This window comes from Artemia sp. Qi Xiang Cuo, unplaced genomic scaffold, assembly GCF_049724085.1.
Source record: "Artemia sp. Qi Xiang Cuo unplaced genomic scaffold, ASM4972408v1 HiC_scaffold_23, whole genome shotgun sequence".
Taxonomy (NCBI): domain Eukaryota; kingdom Metazoa; phylum Arthropoda; class Branchiopoda; order Anostraca; family Artemiidae; genus Artemia; species Artemia sp. Qi Xiang Cuo.
This window is the reverse complement of record NW_028297432.1, coordinates 6,374,530-6,397,015: the sequence shown is the minus strand read 5'-3', so window position 1 is coordinate 6,397,015 and position 22,486 is coordinate 6,374,530. Positions and strand designations below refer to the sequence as shown.

The following is a 22,486-nucleotide window of genomic DNA, read 5'->3' as shown; positions in this document are numbered from 1 at the left end:
AGCATTTCCAAAAGTCTAGGGGGAATTTTCCAATTTTTTTTTTTTTTTCAATGAAACCCCCGAAAAATTATTTTTCATAATAAGGTATCATAAAAGAAAACATTCACCGTCATCAGCAGCTTTCAACCTAAGCTGGAAGCAGTCTTTCGAAAGGACTAAAGTTATATAAAACAAATTTCAAAGTAACAGAAAAATTATAAAATACGCTTTGGCGCTTTCAATTTGTATCAATGACCATCTGTTTTGCAAAGATTTAGTTATAAAGCAAAGCAATAACTTTCGTATTTAATGATAAGATTCTGAAATATTGACGCAAATGAGAAAAGAACATATGACATATTTTGGAAAAACAAACACAATTGAACAGAGAAGAAAGATAAGCCACATGATCAAGCGAGTTAAGTTTAAGGGAGTGTGTCATAAATGTCATTTTGACTGAAAATGCCGCATATAGCCTCTTCAATCACCAGAGACGAGCTGTGAAGGCAATAATTGTGACATCACGTGAACCTAACGCTGGCTTCTATCTGCTAGTAAGTTCTTCTCAATAGCTAGTCATCGCTCAACCGTAAAGGACTAGATGAGTGGCATTTTCATACCGCAAAATTTACGGTGCCTTTATAATTCAAAAAAAGCTACACGAATCAAATAGTTAGGAATGGATCTACGGTTTAAATTAGGTCCCGGGAATGTGTTTGGAACTTCCTACCGCCGCCCTTTTCCTTCCTTCACCTACTGGACATAAGCACGGTATTTTTTGTCCTAATTTGTGCTAAACAAACATAAAATAATCACAACTTGTTTATAAGACTTGATTTATTAATTTGTATTTCATGATATTTTTATCTGTTAAAAATTGGTCTACTTCAATAAAATAAGTCAAAATAATAATATTGATAAAATAAAAAAAATCACTAAAACAATTGGGAAAAAATAAATCAATATAATTAAAATAAAATATAAAATTAGATCAATAGTAGCTTTGTCATCAAAGGTTTCTCATGTAACGAATTACCAAACCCCTTCACATTAGGTATAAAGCTATTTATCGTGTGTGCTAAGTGACAAAACTCTTGTTAATTAAGCTAAAATGGGTTAAAATAGATATATTAGTATATTAGATAAAGTTGATGTTATAAAACGAAAATAAAGCAATAGAAAGGTTTAAAAATTGCAATTGGGATACTATATGGTTATTCTAGCATAGATTACCAATAGAGGTAATCCCAAAAGTTCTTCTCTAGAGGTGTCCAAAAGAAGGTTTAGCAAATAACACAAAATAAAAAAGTAAGGTAATTATCAGGACTATCGGTATATCATCACTTATGATAAAGCTGTAAAGATTGTAATAAAAACAATAGAAATAAAGATGGTTTGACCTATAACATAATTTTAAAAGCTTGCTAGAGCTTTTTAATGTTGCCCTTTTTTCATCAACTTTTTAGAATCGAGGTCACCTGAAGTTACACTAGTGTTAATAGAAAGCTTCATGTTGAATTTATAACTAGGACAGCTAAAATTAGAAATCCTGAAATTCCTAAGAAATCCTTAGAAATCGTAAAATTGATAAAGTCTTAGAAATCTACATAGCCTACACAGGAAGAATACTTAAGCAGCAATGCATGGTCATAGCTTTATTTACCTCCCTGAGATCAGCTGTGGCAATTCGAAAGTCATTAAGTAAAATAAATCAATCTTACACAAGATCAGAAAACAGAAACACAGGTTACGAGTTCTTTTTTGTTGCTATTAAGGATCATAAAGACCAGCTATTTTTACAGGGAATTCTTTCTGTTTGTAAATCCATATTACGTCAAAGATAGACAATATCAATAGTTCCGACTCCAACCTATTTCAACAGATGACAAAGGGGGATAGATGCATTTCGAGAATAGGAACGCGTTTGAATATCTTGAAAATGAAACGAGATACAGAAAAATGTCACAAAACACCTTTGTGTGAGCTGTATTAAAACAGTGCATAACAATGATTTTAATTAATCTGTAAACTTGCCAGTAGGTATTCAAGAAGTCCAGAAGGTTGAGGAATTTTGATGTATATACCAACAGTGATGTCACATCCTTGTTGAAGCAAATTCGAATCCTCGCCAATCACACAGGCATCTAATAGTACAGACTGAAAATAAAAGTCAGATTGCATTTTATTTCAATTGGAAATTAGCAGTTCAAATGCCAAATCAATTAGTCCCACTTTTAAGGCAGGGGTGTAATTTACCATAGGACAGGAGAGAGCGGGAATCTGCCTCCCAGCTAAAAAGTAGCATCTTCAAAAATCTTGTTAAAGCTAAGATAGGTCTACATAATTCAAGCATCCACAGAAAAATATCAGTTGTCTTTAGTATACCTTTTCCTTTATGGTATTATATGGCTCATTTTTCATTTGAATTGGTAAAATTGGCTCCAATTTTGACCCCCCCCCCCCACCCAGGATTTTGGCAAAATTAAACCCCTGTTGTAGGCCTAATTCTTTTTTTAGATTTTGCTGCCGAAAAATTTATTTGACTTGTAACTTTGCATGTCACTAAAGAAAACCAATATTTTAAGAATAAGGATTAAAAATCCCAAATGGCTTAAAATAAGTTGACTTTTGAGATATATTCTTTTTACAGAAGCCAAATTGACCCAATACACACTAAAATGGATATAAATGCATTTTCCATACCCAAATCAATTAGAAAAGCCCGAGTTTTCATTCAAACATATGAATGTTGGGACTCAACTGAAACCAGAAGTGTTTCATTTGGGTCACTCTAATTGTTTCATATACTATGACAACAATTTGTTATCCAAACCGTTTTTATAGGGAGAAAAGAATGTTGCACTTCTCTTAGATTCTCACAAGAAATAAGGAAACTTCATTCTCATAAATAATTATTTTTAAAATACAAAAACAGTAAAACTGAATTCTGTTGTTTGAATTGATAAAGTGAAAATTGAATAACTGTGTATGTCTTTAAATAAAATTAGGAAAATCGATTTTTTTTTTTAATTAAAAGATCTCCTTGTTCACACATACAGATTTTTGGTAGAGGGTGGCAGAAAATTCAAAAAAAAGATATGAGAGAAAATTAAAAAAGAAGATATAGCACCAAAAGCTTAAGAAGGTAAGAAGTCCGCCTGAGACTGTAAGCGGGCAAGCCTATTAGGCTTAGGTCACTGGTTCGCCTGTGAGCCCAAGATAATTCAGTCCCCTGTTTTTTATACAAGTCCAGTCACCATTGTCCGTCATGAGTCAACCCAGAACCTCGATCATCCGTTATTTCTATGACTATCTACCTTAGTTCTGCCCTAGGATGGATGGATGGATGATAGACTATCTATCAACAAGTGGAAAATGACATCATTTTTATACTATCCTGAAAAAGGCTTATACCAGCTTTGCCTCTTACTCAGACTACCGTATCTGTCTTGGATTTCTTCAACTAGCCACAGCTTGATGGAAACTTAATTTTAATTCGAAAATCAACAGATTTTTAGTATTTGAATTTTTACGAACAAATGTTTTTTCAAACTTAACTAGTTTGCGTATTTATTTTAACGGGTTCAACGTGGAACAAGAAAAGCCTTAGAAAATTACGGTTTTCAAGTGGGCCCAGGGGCCAAAAACTGTTTTAATTTTGATGTCCTTGGTATTTTAAGAATGCAAACTGTTTATTTTATTGTAAGTTTTGGGGATTGTTCATCTCATCCTTGTCTAACTTTAACGGCAATTTATTTAAAATTTGAAGGGTTATGACTTCCATACAAAAAGCTAGTTTTAGCAGAATTCGCTCCTTTTCTCGTGTACAATATTTAACAATATCTACATATTTAGCAATTTTCTACGTCTAACACTATTCTGAATATTTAACATGTTATAGGGGATACCGTTGAACCGTTACTACTTTAAATTTGCCTCCCCGCCCCCCCCCCCCCAAGAGGCGATATTCGCCCTCTAATGAAGTTGGGTCTTGTCCTACAAACGCTAAAGATTTTTTTGGAAAAATAAATTGTCCTTAGTTTTACCTTTTGATACAACTTAAACTATTTCAAAACTATTAAATCCTGAATCACAAAAGCATTATAAGAACTTACAATTAATTTTACAATTTGGTCAAGTTAAAGTCTGGGTAACTTTATTTAAGGTTTGAGGAAGAAAATCTATATGATTCGACGATAATATCCACATAGATTTTACAACTGACAGAAAATCAAGAATAAAAATGGAAATGCTTGGAGTTTAAACAAACATTCTCCTAAAATCAAAAGTCTCATATGTGTAGAGATTTCTAAGAAACCCTCAAATATAGTTTATCTCCTTTACGTAGCAAAAAATACTGTAAAATGAAAAGAAAGTTTGTTTCAAAATAAGTTTGTCTTCTATTATTCTTAAAAGTAGTACAGGTGTTTTGAATTTCTTTAACTTTGGTAAAGATTAAACCCCAGTGACTCATCAAAGAGGGGAAACTCAAATATTGTGCGATTGTGGAAATTAATACATCGATAGAACCAATCCAAATTGGGAAAACGCCAGAGTTGCCAAGCATAACAATAACCTTCAATTCTGATAAGTTCGTTATCTTCTGATACAGCTCTCAGTAACCACATTCTTGAAAATCCCAGCAATTCAGTACTTTTTAGAAAACATTTCTAATTAGCATTGATCCACTGCAAGCACTGTATATACATTCATACAGTATAATTATCCTCTATCTCAACCAATAAAAAAAGCCGGAGCAAGATGCAAGTGCTCCGGAGAACGTAGAAACTTAAGCGACATTAGATTTTTTCACGGGTAGACAAGTCAGATTTATCTTGAAAGCGAAACTTGGCGTCACCTTTGTAAAACTAACTTTTAAAGAATCTAATTTTTAAATTAATTTATTTCAATACATATATAAAAATCGGTAATTAGTAGTGTAACGTTATTATTAGATGTTTTTAGAAATTCCAAGTAGGTTTCAAAGTCACGAGTTGGTTTCAAAGGCATTTTGAGAAAGTTTCTGCCAAAATACGTGTTCTAGGATAATATACACTGACTTGTTGATGGATAAGGATATTGGCGGGGCTTTTATACGCGCCAAGACTGTAGTAGCCAAATATTACTGAGTCATGATTATACTGTATATAATCTATATACAGTGACTGCAACTAACCAACCGAAAGCAACTAAATAAATTGTCCACGCAGCAACTGACACAAAACTAAGCTAAAACGACAAAACGTCTTTAAATAGAGTCTTGGTGTAGTACACAACCCTATATACACAAAGTTAATAAAAAAAATGATTTAATACAATAGGAACAAAATCAATAGCTGAACAGAGAAAATCTGTATCCAAAATACATACACGACTACGGGCAAAAAAGCAAGCATATCAATGAGGATGGGTTTTAATTTTTACTAGAACACTATAGCATGAATGAACAATCGTTTTTGTCAGTCGTAGTTGAACTTTTATAAAGTGATAAATGTAATCCTATGCTAAATTTAGTTTTATTTTTGAATTTTGGGTTGTTTTCTCTTTTATGATCTTGAGTTATTATTCATTTCTTTAGCATTTTCTTCTCATCTCTAGCATTTTCTATTGATCATAGAGACAAAGCATTCACTTAGATTTTATTTTAGTCACTATACTCAGAAAAAGTCCTCATTCGAATTTTGGTTCGTTTTCGAATTTCAGACCGTTTTTGGTCTGTTAATTTTAGTAGGTCTTTATCTTTCTGATCTCGAATTATTATTCATTTTTTTAAAATTTCTTCTATTTTACTGAGGATGGCTATTGGTCATATAGCCAAAACATTTACTTAGGTTTTATCTTAGTTACAATACTCGGGAAAATTCCTCATTCAAACTTTGGTTCGATTTTCTAATTTTGGTTAATTTTTTTCTATTAATTTTTGTTTGTCTTTGTGATTTTCAGCTATTATTCGTTTCTTTGGCAATTTTTCTATTTCGCTGAGGACGGCTATTGATCATATATCCGAAAATTCAATTTGGTTTACTTTAGTCCAGTAGTTCTCAACCGATTTTGCACCATGTTCCGCCTAAGCATTTCTAAAATCCTGATGCCACCTCATGATAATTAAATTTTAAATAGACGTAAAATTTTGAATAACAAAATAAATTTTTACCTGAAGGAACCTTAAAAGGTCATTAACTTCGTCTCTTTATTCGACTCGTCCTCTGCATATATTTTCTACTAATGCCAAATATTGCCTGAATACAACACCTTTTATACAGTGTATGACGTCAATACAATACTATCGAGAATTTTTTTTCTCTTTAAATGCATATACATGTGACGTCATTCACACCGATTTTTTTCTTCAGGATTCAGGCTCTAAAGTATAGTCAGAAGGGTGCACTTCCTGCCCATGACCAGCCAAAATTTTGCCATGCCCCAGCCATTTTTCGAATTCTCTTATAATAAGTGGGAATATCTCCCCTAGTACCAACCCCTCCTCTATTTAGTCAAAGGAGACTTACATTCTTTTGGCAAGTAAAGAAAACATTCATGAATGTCATACATTGAGCAGCACTTTCACCTCCGTTGGTGATAACAAGAATCCTCGATTTCAGCTTCTCAACTACTTTTTTGGATTTGGCGATTCTAAAAAAAAAGAGATTACTACCTTCCAATGGTAAAAGATTATTTATTTTATACCAAAGTCGTAGTAAAAAAGAATGATTTAAACTTCGTTCTTTTGAGAAAAAAAAACTAGAACAAAGACTTTTGTATATGAAAAATATTTACATAGCACTTACCACAATTAATATATTAAGGGTATTAAGTGTAAGAACATTAGATGTGTTAAATGTAAATAATAAAAAGAATGATATAGCGGAAAATCAACAAAAAGAAAGAAATTCTCAAAAAAAAGAAGAAAGAAAGTGAATTTACATAAAATTGATAACAGATTGTAGAAAATAACACTGCTCTTCAACAAAATTTTCCGGCAAAGAAAAGATATCATACATTTGAAAAAATAAAAAGTGTTGTGTGTTTTATTAATGGTCAGACAAGATGTTGCTGTGTTTGCAAAGGACTACGACAAGCTAAAATAAGCTAAATTCTTGTTACAAGAAAATATTAATTTTAAGAACAAAGGAGGAAATAAAAACGCTCATATCAAAACCAAATAGTTACAAGGGAAAGGGAGAAGGGGGTGCATGGTAGAACGAATATAAATTTGTTTGCTGAGGCGTTTTGTGACGAAAATAATTAGGCTCTTAGTAAAAGCAGAGATAGGTGAATAAATTGGAAATGTTAAAGAAACTATACGGGACTGTTAAGGCTAGTAAAAATGAAATCAACACCGATATTCGTCAGGACAAATTTGGAAAAATACTGTCCTTTCTGTCTTTCAGGGTGGTAAGGCTTGCAGTACTGATTAAGCATCTGCACTATTTCTGTTTTTTTTTTCAGAAAAACATAAACGAAAAAAAAAAAAAAAGAACAGAACAGAAACAGGTTCGACAAAAACAGGCCAACAGTTTCACCTTTCCTTTCTATTTTTTGAAAAAAAAACAGCCATTATTATAAAAAAAACCAGCTGTTAGTTTTGCTTATCTTCCTCTTTTTTAGGATGTCGCACCCTGTCACCTATACACGCTGCAATTTCCAAGCAAGCGTAAAGAAACCGCCTTGAAACAATCCCAAATCCACTAATCTGTCTCTTTTTTAATCGACCATATGCGCAGACGATACGACCCCCGCTGCACTGGTGATTCTAAAACCTACTAGAGGACCTGGGCACAGCCCAATTTCATTCAAGCCACCTCAAGATGTTGAACATCGGAGTACGAAATAAAAGGAACAAACATTTCTCTCAAATACACAAGCACAACAGCTTCTAATAAAATGGAGAACAAAATAAAAATAATAAATTCATCCAACCAGTTCGTGACACACTGACCCTCAATTTAGTCACTTGAAAAGCGGAAAGCAACAATTCTAATGGCATATTTTCGTTCTAGTCTTCCATAGAAAAAGGAATAGTGACGTCTTTACCTTGGCAAAAAAAAAATGCAATTTTGTTCCGTTACCTTGGCCATTACCTCGGCAAAGTTTTTTGGTATTTATAGCTTTAATTTTACAGTTTTTTGTGTTTTTCCGGGTGATTGATGCATGAGCAGGTACAAATAGAAGATAAAAGATCAATTTTTGGAATGGCTTTTGCATTTTCAAGGCTGTTTTTTTTTTTCAGTAGAAAATATTCAAAAAAGAGAATTAAAACTGCAAAAAAAATAAGAAAAAAAGCGCTTGCACAAATCGATCTTTTGTCTTCTTGTAGATATCTAATCATGCATCAGTAATTCAGAAAAACATATAATTCTGGAGGGGAATGCTCCAGAAGCTTTGCCATGAATGTTTGTTTTATGAATGTAGAAAGAACTATTTAAGGCAGTTTTAAGGTTCAGCTCACTTCAGACCTGGGGTGGCTAACCTTTTCTGTTCACCTGAGTTTATTCAAAACAATGCAAATTCAAGCTTAGGCCCAACCTTTTACCTCTAAGTATGGTTTATTCGTTGTTCTTTCTTCACTAGACCACATTAGAAATGTTTATTTTCTTTTTCGTTCTCTTCTTCTGTTATCCAGACGATCCCACCATTCGCCGCTAGATAACAGCGTTAAATTTCGCTGACCTTTATCCGCTAGACAATAGCGCAAACGCAAGCACTCGGTAAAATGAAAAAACATAAAACAGTTAAAAAGACAGGAATGAAAAAAAAAACAGTTAAAAAAACTGAACGGAAACAGTGCTGATGCTTAGTTTTAATAATGAATCAAGAAGGGATTTTACCCTTCTTATATATAATGAAACTTGTTTAATCATATTGTGGAACTTCAGCAACATTGTTAAATTTGCTAAAAAATTAATTTTGCTGAAAATAAAATTTGTTTTGTTTTTTTCAACAGAACGTTGAGGAGACTTTCAATCCCGGCTATGATAGAGAAAAAGAAAGGATAATAATTCGAGAATAGTCAAGAGCTGGAAGAGACAATGGTCTAAACGAATAATTGATCTTAGTTAATTATTTAGGAAGGAAAAGTATAATATTCGATTCTCTAGAGTTTTCCTAAGTTAATGAAACAGATGAAATATTTTATATCAATTTTAGATATGTACTACGATGTACTAAATATGTACTAATATGTATTAGTATTATCTTTAGATATGTAATAAATCCTCTTTAATACAATTTGTTTTTACTTTCGTCATTTTCAAAGTATGGTTACAAGTAGATTTTAGCTATTAAATAAAAATGGAAAAAAGAGCGGTGACGAAACTGGTAACCAGAAACAAAAAATACAAAGAAAAATAACTATAATTGACTATGTTCCAGTTTAGTGCCTCCATATAGATTAGTATATCTGTATGCAATGTAATCTATCCTTGCCATCATTACTGGCAACACAGCTTTGACAAGGAAGATTGCTTCTTTGTGTTCTATAAGTAAAATCTGCCTTTTATTAGATCAATCATTTGTAATATTTTTCATTATCATGATAAAAATAAATTTTTAAGCATATAAACGCGAATAATAAATGTTTCTTTTCATTATTTACCATGAACTGGATGCTCTCATTCTAAATGTTTTGCAATTGCAAATGTTAATGACAAATTGGGTGGTCACATCTGAGTTAGTCCACTAGTGGCACTGATCTTGTCTAAGACCAACACTAGAAAAGAACCAACGCCACTAGAAATGTAAACAAAAAACAGAATTCTTAAAAGTTGATACAAGTTAATCATTTCACAATCCATTTGGAATTTTAAAAAGAGATTAAATAATATGTTTCAAAATTTTTACAACCAGATTTCAGACACTTCAAAACTACTTCAACTGATTTTGATTTCAATATTTCAACTCAAAATAATTTTAACCTTCTTTCAACCAGTTTTGGCATGATTATAATAGTCGATTTCTACACTGCCATCTATTAAAGCAACTTATAGATGATATCATGGCTGAGCCGAATTGCCACTAAAAGTCAGAACAGATGTGCAGAAAAAAAAATTCTTTCAACTTAAAATAGGAACTACCATGTTAGTAATTTAGGATACTAACCAACGAAGATACTGCAAAACATCACGATAAAGTGATAAAACCAAAATAAAGAAATAAGTAAAAAATAAAGTGATTAATTTAGAGATAAATTATTTTGGGCTCAGAAATAAAGTGGTTAATTACAATTTTGACACTTACGATAACAATAAAAATTTGAAACAGCAATAGAAAAAACAATGTCAACCATGATATATTGAATTCTAATTATAGCAATGCCAAAAGCCGGATGTCGTGAAGTACTTCATTCTTTGAACCGTGCAAGTTAATAATTTTGAATTAGTTACAGAAGTTGCGTCAGCAGTAAAGTTTATCTTTACCGATCAATTTTCACAAGAATTTCAAGATAGTAAACTAACCTAATCTATATTGGAAGCTCCTCTTCCATATATGACTTGTCTCTGACTTTGAATTTTCCAAAAACACATAGAAAAACTTGGTATTTTAATAAATATAATCATTCTGATAAGAGAAATACTAAAAATTTCCAGAATTGCTACTTCACAATTGGTTTTCACGTAATTGCTAACTTTCATTAACGCTTTTTTCTTGACAATTTTGAATAGAAGTGGAAACCCTCCTTTCAGCTAAAATTTGGCTCTTAGTCCAGCCTCCTAGTCAGGGGCGAATCTCCCGCAATTTTATTGGGGGGGGGGGAGGCAGGGGAGGTCCAAATCCAGATAGTCAAGGGGCATTAGATATATAATAATTTTTCAATGCACTTTGCTTTGGGGGGAACCGGGCCCCCTCCCCCCCCAAACGACGCCCCTGCTCCTAGTAACATGCTGGGTACACCCCTGATAAAAATGGTAAACTAACCTGTTAATATAGCAAAGGGCCCGTGTTAGGGTTCCAGCAATTGGGAAGTCAAGAACATTACTGTCATCACCAATTGAACCTTTTTCTGAATTCATCAATTTAAGGAATTCTGTTTTCAATGATAAATTGATTGCAGAGAACGTCTCGTATCGACCATCAGTTTGTTTTATATCTTTAGCATAATCAGTGCCATCTTCTGATGGGTAGAGAAACCGACTAAAAGAAACTTAGTAATTAATTATTAGCATAGGATGCAGTATTTGATATCATTATAAAAACAGATCAGCAATATGATCAGTCTCTGAGACGATCAACAAGTAACAGAATAAATTTTTCCTTTGATTATCATGTTTGATGAATAAACAATGTTTTCGCCAAAGCTTTAGCAAAATTGAGTTACTTATTACGAGTTTTGTAATTATCATTGTTCTCCTGAACAGTGTTTTTTAGTAGTTGTCTAGTTTTAATTCCATTGTTTCTTAGTTTTCCTTTTGTTGTTTTTAGTTTTTCGTTGTTTTTTTAGTTTTCTTTTGGTTTAGTTCCTGTACTCTTCTGTACTACTACTACTAACAACTCACCGCAGCACCAAGCCACCTGAGGCCAACACAGCTACACACGCTCCTCCTCCACCCCAATCTATTCAAAGCCTCCCTTTTTACACCCGCCCACGAAGTTCCCATTTCCTTTAAATCTTTCTTTATGACGTCTTCCCACCCCAGACGGGGACGACCTGTTTTCCATTTAGCCCTAGATGGCTGGCCAAAAAGAACAATTTTCGGCAATCTGTCATCCTTCATCCGCACAATTTGCCATAGCCACCTCAACCTTTCTTTCATTATAGATCTAGAGAGTGGTATTGAACCACATTTTTCGTGTAGCCTATTGTTTGAAATACAGTCAGTCAGCCGGGTACCCAGAACAATTTTTTTGTAATCTCACTTAAAAATATCCATTAAGTCATCATTCGGTTTTCAGAGCGCCCATGCTTCAGCGCCATATTTGACCGCTGTCATCACTGTAGCTTCTAATATTCTAATCTTGGTTTGCAGGCTTATGTTCTTATTCTTTCAGACTTTTTTTAACTGTGAAAAAACACCCTGAGCCATGGCTATTCTATTTTTAACATCTTCACTGCTCCCACCATCTTTACTAATAATACTACCAAGGTAAGTGAAGCTGCCCACCTGAGCAATATTTTCATCACCCAACGTCACCTTTTCATCTTCACGTATTCCTAGCCTTAGTGACTTAGTCTTCGAAAAGTTAGTTTTCAAACCAATTCTAGTATCCTGAACTCGCAAAAACCTCTAAAAATTCATTCATTTCGCTCACAATTTCATCTAGAATGCTTAAATCATCAGCATAATCCAAGTTAGGGAGACTTTTTCCTCCCCATGTGATTCCGTAGTCTCCCATTGCCTTTCCTGTGCTCCTTAAAACAAACTCCATCAAAATAATCCATATAAAGGGGGATAGAACACAACCCTGCTTAACTCCTGATTTAATACAAAACCAGCTGCTAACCTCATTTCCTACCTTAACCGTAGGTAGGAATTTCCTCCCTCTTCTGTATATATTCATATACAGTATATAAAGAAAGCATAAATAAATCAATGTTATTATTTGAGTCAAAAACAGTAGGCAGGATAATAAAAACTACCAGAGGTAGGTTAAAGATTTACTACTGTCTACTCAAAAATAAAGAATTGTTGCATTAACTATCATTTTATTTATTGCAAAAAAAGTGAAAGCTATATTTACAGAACCCCTCCCCTATGAGAGAACCCCCCCCCCATATTAATAACGATCGTATTTTTAAATTTGGAAAATTCTCCCTGCGGAAAATTCCTCCTCCACAGTAAATCCCCCACGGAAAATTATCCCTGGTTAAATACCCCCCAACTATTTTCGTTCATCGAGGAATCGAGTTGATGAATCGAAAATAAAATGATGCACTGAATCCATATGTACAAACATCGACTTTCTCAAATCATGCTTTCCACAATAGAGTTGATCCCAGACTGGATAAAGTACTTCTTTACCCTTCATTAATATGAATTACCTAATACATTTCTTTGTGATTACATATGCAAAGAGTCGGAAAAGGATACATAAATGCAGCTGATTTTATATTAAAAATCGTCCTCGAGGGATTCCCAACGACAATTCCCCCTGGAATTTTTTTCCATAAGTAAAATAACAATAGTATATTTAAACTTTAAAAGAGTTAGGTTGAGTCTGAGGGACAAAGGGGGCACTTGCCCCAGGCACAGAAAGTTTAGGGGCGTAAAATTTCAAATAAATAATCCAACGGTTATAATCCTTTTGTAATTTTTGAAATTTATTTAGATAAATTAGAGGGCACAGTTGGCAACCTGTTGTTAAAATAAAGCCTTAAAAAGTTGTAGCGCCAGAGGGGGGGGACAAATAAATATTGGGACCAGGGCAAAATACAACCACCACGCTACTGAGTTGACTGCCAACATAACGGAACTGTTGAATACTAAATTTAGAGAATTTATTGAAAAAAGAAATTTTATAATTTCGGTAGTTTGACAAAATCCATGATTAATTAACCCGTAAATTAAATATCCAGAAAATGTATATACTATGACCAGAAGAGACTGTTAATTATTTGTGTTAAGGACGGCAAATAGAATCTGAAAGGCCAGGTTATAGATTCATAAAATATTCTGAAAAACCCTAGAGATATTTTTGCTATTGGAAAAGCATATAAGCGCGAACGATTTTTAAGGCCTATTCAAGGCCTTCTCCGGCCACGCTATTGATTAGCACTAAAGCCGTTATTTTGCTCAGTATTATGCTAAGATCTTATATATTTCGATAAAAAACGATTTTAAGGGAAATCTTAGGACTAAGATCTTACTTCTTATGCAATTTTTACGTAATCATCATTCAGCTATGATCAGCGGTCTAACAACAATGATGAGTATATCATCAAAATTCTCTCATCATTGTTCTATTTGGCAGAAAAATAGCCTTCTTTGCACTTTTTGCTACCATCAGTGAGCTGTAAGATCTTAGAACAATGACGAACTAAAGAACGGTAATCTGTGCAGAAAGATGAGAGATCTTTGAAGTAAGGCCTTAGTGCTATAGAACGTGGTTTATGTAAGCGCGAACGATTTTAAATTTAAAAGCTTGTTTTTGCTTGACTTCGGCTGAGATTGTGGAAGTAAGAATAATGTAAGTGAAATTTTCCATCAGTCATTTAGAATTTAGACAAACTTTTCTATAAGTTTTATAACTATTTAATTTTACTAGATTGCAGCCTTGCTGCAACCATGCTTGGCTTTGAAGGTGCAAATTCACTTACATATTCTTTTAGTATAGATCAGTTTCATTAACCTTTCACCAAAACTAATTCTAGAAATACAACTTAAGCCTATAAGTAAAACATCCTTTGGTGAACAATTAAATTTTTGATTATTAATAAAATTAACACTCCAACAAATCATATTTTCAATAAGATTTTAATTTTTTCTTACCTTTTCTTTACATTATCAGACCAACAGGGTTTACTTGGGATAAGACTTGGTACCTCAGGCCACGCTAACATGAGTCAGCTCATGCTTATGAGATTCTGGGTACCACAGATGAAACATGCATCCTTTTCACTTAAAATATGGTAATTCAAGCGAGAAATTGAAGTTATGTTTTTATTCTCCAGCAAAACAAAAACGTGATCAACAATTTTTATCAATAATTAGCATAATCTCCGTTTTAAATACGATACGTAAAATCACTGCACGAGTCGGTAAAACCGCTGCATTTACCGACCGAAATTGAGATTTCTGTAACATGTCATGCCACTATTTTCATGCGTTTTAGTTAACCAAATGGAAAATTGTGGAACCTTCTATAAAATCAAATCAGGAGTTGGTAAAACTGCTGGGTTTACCCACTAAGTTCGAGATATCTGTAAATGAGATGTCAGCAATTCTGTGGTCTTTATTTGGCGAAGTCAGAAAAATCGTGCCACTTCGTGCCACGATTTTACCAACTCATTTTTTCACCGACTGCGCGAAACATTGGGAAGAAGTATCCCTCCTCCCTCCAATACGTGACGACCCTGAAGCATAGTTTTCAAAAGACAAAAATAATGAAATTTTCATTTTGTTTAAAGGCACTTGCTAAAGTTACCTCCGGTCTTATCTCAGAGAATTACTATTTGATGCTGTGTTCATACACATACCTCTTAAGCTTTCAAAAATAAAAATAAAATATTATATATTTTATATATATATATATATATATATATAGATAGATAGATAATTTTATTCACCCACTCGATACAAAACCACAAATGGCACGAATGGAGTATAAAGAAGAAGAAAAAAAACACAAAAAAAAACACTTAACTGCAAAAACAAAAACAAACGTTACGATACACCGCCAATAAATAAAGACACTATTACAAAAACTCACTAAGGACGAATTGCAATTGCCAGACTACTAGGCCCAAGCGACCCCAAAAATTCAGAACGACGTTTCGTCACAGCAGCAATCGGATCTGTGATACCGAACCTTGCAGACATCTTGGAATTTTTAACCCACGGTGGGGTATTTAAAAGAAATTTTGCATATTTGTAAAAAAGTGATCGAAGGTTTCTTTTATCACTAACACTAAATATATGCCAAAACGGTGATAAAGCCAGAAAGTGTGGGATCACCAGTGCATTATATAGCCTAGCTCGAATTTGTCGATTATATTTCGCTTTAGTTGAAGATAGCGCCCCGTAAGCCTTACGTGCCTTTTCTGCGAAATTACTTATTTGGCGAGCACGTGTAGATGCCATGTTATGACCTATAGGCATTCCTAAGTACATTATGGAGTCAGACAGTGGAACCTCTTGAGCACCAAATTTGACAGCAAGATCTATACAATCTGCATTTCTCCTATTGAAAGCAACAATCTCGCTTTTACTTGCATTAAAAGATAGGCCTATCTCTCTATAAGCATCATCTAGAATCTGAAAATTTTCTTCAATACGAGACAAACATCTACTTAAATTAAAAATATCATCTGCGTAATTAAGTAATGTTACATCCAAACCTCGGAAAATGCAGCTCATTTGCACTAACTTTTGGGCCTCGAGAACACTATTATTATACAACCGGGGTGACGAAATTGCACCCTGCCTAATGCCCTTTCTAACCGGAATAGCTTTTGGTAATACAATCGGCCCGTTAGGAGACGGGACTTTAACTTGGACTCGAAGCTTCTTATACATATCCCGAAAAGGCAAAATAACCGATCGGTCCACACCACGTTTATGAGCAGACACTAATAACTGGGGATGTATCCCAGAATCAAAAGCACGTCTAACATCATGACTCGCTAGAATAAGGGATTCATTCAGTTCATCAGCTTCTATTAATATATTAGCAAGAATATAATGGACGTGCTCGCGACCAACACCTTTTTTAAATCCGAACTGATTATCGGGGGTAGAACATTGAAAAGCAATATGATCTATAACTAGCAATTCCATAAGCTTACATAAAACCGGCGAAACAGTTATAGGGCGGTAAGATACGCATTCAAACGGATTTTTCCCTTTTTTCAAAATAGGTGTAATTACTCCAGTACCAAAAACGTCGGGAACGAGACCAGAATTAAAGATAATTTGGAATAGAAGCTCTAAATGACTCAGGAGACCAGCAGTACCATGTACAAGATGCAACCCACACAACTTGTCGACACCTTTCGATTGTTTCTTTTTTAATTTTGAAATTGCACGAATCAGATTAGGAACAGTTACTATGTAGCCAACACCAGAACTAGGCAATTCCATGAACTTATCAAGTTCGACTTCATATTTATCTTCAAGATCTTGTTCGGGTGGAGAGAACTCAGAAGTAAAGTGGGACACCCAATCTTGCTCAGAGATCACAGGTTCGACACTATTCTGATCACCATTACGTTTAAGAAATCTCCACACAGCATTTGGATCATTACTTATCAATTGACTATGTTGATCGATCACTTCACATTTATGCTTAGACAAAATCTTAGCAAATCTGCGTTTGCTGAACAGCCGAACTTCATTTACAACACCTGATTTCGGACGACCACACTCGTTCCAGAGCCTAAGCCAAAATTTTGCACGACCACATGCTTCACTTAGAGCAGGGTTTTCGGACCACTTTGGAATTTCCGTTCCCACTCGGACTTTACGAATGGGGACCGCAGCGGCCTCGGCAGATAACAGTGCGTGAGATAATTCACTACAGTAGATGTTTAGTAGCAGCTGTTTCTCTTCATCTTGAATACATACACTCTGCTGTAGTAATTGGAACGGCACTTTAATCTTTGTGAGAATCTCATCCAATACGTAATGATAAGTAGCCAGGTCAATTTTACTCCAATTAGTTTTGATTTTCCACTTCTTTTCATTAGTTGGGGGGTTAGGAGAGGCAGGAATTACTCGAAAAGTGTTTATAATTGGAAAGTGATCAGACGCGCTTACGCTCAGATCTACGTGCGAATTGCCGCAAGCTGGAGATTGGATGGAACTTAACATGAAGTCGAGAGATGAAGTCGAGCCTGAGTTATGGATATAAGTAAAACACAGATCATTGTTAGCAAGACGAAGACCGTCACAGGAAGATAGGAGGATCTGTGCTCGAGCGTTAGACTCATCAGTCAAGTCACAGTTCACGTCACCAGCGACTATACATACAAGGCCCTGGCTAGAACAGCTGCCCACCGAACTCGATAGCTTACTGCAGGCTTCACTAAATTTTTTTTCTGATTTACTGTCTCTGTAGTCTGTTGGCATGTACACAGAGTGGATAACAGTTTTGTGCACCTTAACAGCAACAAAAAAGTCTGAAGATTTATACAGAATGGGATTTAACCTGCTGCTAACAAGAATGGCGATTCCACCGGACGGCCTTCCCCTGCCCGATGACTTTGCAGGAGTAGCAAATACTTTGACGCCATCGTTTAACTCAAGCAGACTAACGGCTTGATTCGAGAGGAAGTGTTCCTGCACACAGAGTACATCATTATAACATAACAATCCTTCTAACAGTGGCATTTTATCAACCACTCCACCATTTAAGTTCCATGAAACAACCCGTATAGAATCACCGATCATTGTTTAGAAATTAGCTTCTGAGCTACTGGACATTGGAAGCTGTAGCACGGGTGTCGAGAAGAACCACACAGAGCGCATTTGGGGGCATTTTGGCATGGATTGTCCCGAGAGCTGGAATGATCTCCACCGCACTTTGAACATTTCGGGGGATCTACACAAGATTTTGCTGCATGTCCGTAGGACTGACAGTTGTAGCACTGCATCGGTAAGAATTTAAATTCTGTAATGGGTAGTCGCTCGTAACCAAAAATGGGCGGAGAGTTCATTGCGATAAAGAGATGAGCTTTGCTTTCAAACTGTAATTTGAATGACCGAGTACTACCAATTTGTACGGCCTTAACACAGTTCGGTACAACTGAGCGCAGTTCGTCATCTGAAGTTTCAGTGGGAACGTGGCGGATTATTCCGAAGAAAGCGGGAGTTTTTACTTTAACACTTATAGTTGAGTCACTTTTACCCACTGCCTCAGCCAGGGACTCGGCAGCATTCTTGTTGTTCAAGACTACTCTCCACTCAGATTTCCTAGGTTTCAGCTCCACAATGTTCGAACTAGTATCACCACATACTCTGTCCAAATAGGATTTCCGAGCGCTAGGGTTCGAAAGATCTTTCGGGGGATTCTTCAAAACAACCGCATATGACAGTTTCGACATGATCGTGTTGGTTTCTGCCGCAGGCATAGCAGAGACAGAAGGAGAGGGATTAGAATCCACGTAACTATCGAACTTAGCACACAATTCGTTTACTTTCCGGGTTAGGGTAGCCGTCACTTCTCCCGGGATTATCGGAACTTCATCAGGTTCGAAAATCACAAACCGCGGCAACGAGATATTTTTATCTTCACAAACCCGAAATACTTTTAATATGTCCAGGATATCATCGGTGTTCTTCGATCGCGCAGTAACACGTGTGGTAATTCCTGCTAGGGGCCACAATAACTCCTTCGCCATTGCAATTGCTTCCTCTGAGAAAAACTCGACTGCTTTTTTTGCTATATCCTCCGAGCGATTACCAGCTTTTATCGCACGGAAAGCATAATTCAGTAACGCATTCCAAACCAATTTCTCATTACTCCCCATCGCAACAGCCACGTCACATATATATATATATATATATATATATATATATATATATATATATATATATGTATATTTCAGTTTTTTTATGTTCTATTGTTGATGTTTACTTTTCTGTGAACAAGCTCGTTTTATCAATTTCTCTAACAAATTCCACTAATATTACTTTGCATCTTGTTTTAAAATAGATTCAAATCATCTCAGGTATACCGTCATACTTAATGTAAAATACATTTGTTGAAAGCATCTCAGTGTGTATAGATCAAATTTTTCATTGCTTACTTCCCAGTAGAATGGCATCCAAGAATGCAAACAATATTGTTGCTACTCATTGCCAAGTGAGAATTGGCTAAAGCTTCAATACTATCCAGATATCTGTAAAAGGGGAAAGTATCTTCTATGCCTCTAGATGACAATCCAACTTTTGTGTCAATGACAATGACCAAGAGATCCAGGTCAACACCTAAAAGGTTAGATATAGGTCTCATCAGACAAAACTAAAAAAAAACACTACAGCAAAATTATCTTACTCACTTGAAAAAAAAACTCTGGAGAAATTGTATAGAAATTTTTTTCTATATGTAATGTCTCATGAATTGGTTACAGGGTGTGTGTTGAATACACCATGAAACAAAAATGCAGAAGTGTAAATGAAGAAAGGAATCTTTGAGTCTACAGCCAGTAGAAAAGAAAAGAGAGCAACCATTCAAATAGTACACCTGTGTCCAACAATGCCTCAGAAGGGCTGAGAAAAATATAATCTAAACCATAAGAACTTGAAAAAGAAAAGGAAAAATGAAAAAATAAGGAAAAAGAAAAGAAAGTCAAAGAAAAATACAAACTAATGTATATATATGCAACAACTTACAAATTTATCAAACTTTCAGTTTAGAGACAATTGGCAGTATATTTGTCAAAGTTTTGCTTATTTTGCTAGTTGAAACATAGAAAAAAACTCAATTTATCATGAAACACTCTTTCCATGTATATTAATCACTACCATGCAATTGTGTCCCAACTCCACTAATGGCGTAGATAATTTCGGAGTCATCAGTTTTACTACTGATGACGGTCACTGCATATGTGACCGAAATATCTGCTATTTTTTGTGAATTTCTATCACTGTTTGTGAAACATTGTTTATTAAAAGGATTTTATCCCTATTTGAACTTTTATTTATCCCCTAATGGCTGGATGTAGCCCAAGGCTAGACATAAAACCTTGCTGATTTATTTTTTGCTTCTTTTTTTTCATTGGTATTATGAACCATCTCCAGGTAAGAAAGAAGCACAAAAATAAAAGAAAAGTAATAATAATTCAAACCAACAAAATAAGGACAGTGTTGCATATAGCCTATGACTACATCCTTACAACATAATGCTACAAATTCCTTGCAACCTCAGCTATGCTTATTTTGAATTTACAATATTTGAAATATATTTTGTGCCCAGCAAAGTGCAAAAGATATTCTTGCTTCTAGAGAGTTTAGGGAATAGTAGTCTTGGTCTCAATTGTGGTAATTTCAGTTTACTTGATTAATTATTCATTTTAATTTCTGTTCAGTTTAGGACACACCTATTCATATATATTATTCATTTTAATGTATGTTTCTTTTGGATTTCATTTATTAGCTTAATATAATTCATGTTTGTTTTAACCTTAATTTATTATACTACTACTATTAGTACAACTCACCGCAGCACCAAACCACCTGGGGCCAACCCAGCTATGCATGCTCAAAGCCTCCCTCTTTACACCCTCCCAGGAAGATCCAATTTCCCTTCTTAAATTTTTTCTTGTGATATCCTCCCAACCCAGCCGGGGATGACCTATTTTTCAAATGACCCTAGACGGTTGGCTGACAAGGACAATCCTTGGCAATTTGCCATCCTTCATCTACAGAACGTGTCTTAACCATCTCAACCTTTCTCTTATTATCCCTTTAGAAAGCGGGAGTGAACCACATTTTTAGTACAGCTTACTGTTAGACATATGGTCAGTCAGTCAGGTACCCAAAACAATCCGTAGGAAATTTCTCTGGAAAACTTCTAGCAAATCCTCCTCCATTTTTCGAGGCGTTCAAGCTTCAGAAACCTTATTTGACCATTGTCATCACTGTAGCTTCCAATATTCTAATCCTGGTTTGCAGACTTCTCTTTCTATTCTCCCAAACTTTTTTCAACTGTAAAAAAACACCCTGGGCCTTGGCTGTTTTACTTTTAACATTTCCACTACACTTACCATCTTTACTAATAATACTACCTAGTTAAGTGAAGCTGCCCCTAGACCGATATTCACTGTCCCCTAGACCGAACATCATATTTTCACCTTCACTTATTCCTAGTCTTGGTGTCTTCTTAAAAATAATTTTCAAACCTATTCTTGCACCCTGAACTCGCAAAACGTCTAAAAGTCTAATTCAATTTGCTAAGATTTCCATCTGGGATGCTTATATCATCAGCATAATCTAAATCGAGGACAGTTTTACTTCCCCATTTGGTTCTGTGTTCTCCCATTGCCTTTGGTGCGCTCCTTAGGACAAAGTCCATGAAAATATCCATACAAATGGGGATAGAATGTAACCTTGCTTAACTCCTGATTCAATACGAGATCAGCTACTAAGCTCATTTCCTACCTTAATTGCAACAATGTTTTTCTTGTACATAGCAGTAATCACTTTAATGTGTTTATCTGGTATATCATACAAGGATAGGGGCCGTTGCTAAAGCTCTTCCATCAGCAGAAACAAAGACTTGCTCATAATCTATAAAACTGGGGAATAATGGTGTTTGATGGTTCAGGTGTATCGCAGTTATTAATCTGGGAGAGAAAATTTGGTCAAAGCATCCTTTACCCTTCCTAAAACCATACTGTTCTTCTCTTCAAACTTTCTCTACAGCATCTCTAAGACTAAAAAGTACCATCATACTAAGCGATTTGCTTCCTACAGTCATCTACCGCATAATTCCCCCTTAAATGTTCATTCCAAAAAGAATAATCACTCCTGTTACAACCGCATCTAGTCCCCCCCTCTTTTTGGGCGAGATGTAGGAAGATGTAGGCCTAGGCTATATGTCATGCAAAGGTTTGCTGATTTTTAGGCTTTACAATACTTTTTTGTGCTTCTTTTACACCTACAGTTATTTCATAATGCCAAATAGGGGCAATTTCGAAAATAAAAGAATACTAGCAAGAGTTTCCACATAGCCCACATAGGGCCCCGTTAGAGGAGGCTGGGATGCAACTACAACTGTAGTGGTTACCATTTTTGGAAAAAAGCTGCTGAACAGGGAAGCAAATAGTATATATTTTTTTCTGTCTTACTTTTTTTTATACAGTAAGTTTACAATGTGCATATAATGTAGCCCATTTTAAATACCCTAAGGTATG

At 34.9% G+C, this 22,486-nt stretch overlaps 1 protein-coding gene across 3 annotated transcripts in view; it reads right to left on the bottom strand.

The window, feature by feature from the left end:
- LOC148939000 (general transcription factor IIH subunit 3-like) overlaps positions 1-22,486 on the bottom strand; it is a 72,058-nt gene that overhangs the window by 11,900 nt on the left and 37,672 nt on the right. For all 3 annotated transcript variants that reach the window (XM_089107376.1, XM_089107377.1, XM_089107375.1), the window contains exons 2-5: positions 19,379-19,559; positions 10,894-11,109; positions 6,489-6,612; positions 2,014-2,136 (exon numbers count right to left, since the gene is read on the bottom strand). In XM_089107376.1, the coding sequence (XP_088963502.1) occupies positions 2,014-2,136; positions 6,489-6,612; positions 10,894-11,109; positions 19,379-19,559 (644 nt within the window). The remainder of the gene's footprint in view (positions 1-2,013; positions 2,137-6,488; positions 6,613-10,893; positions 11,110-19,378; positions 19,560-22,486) is intronic.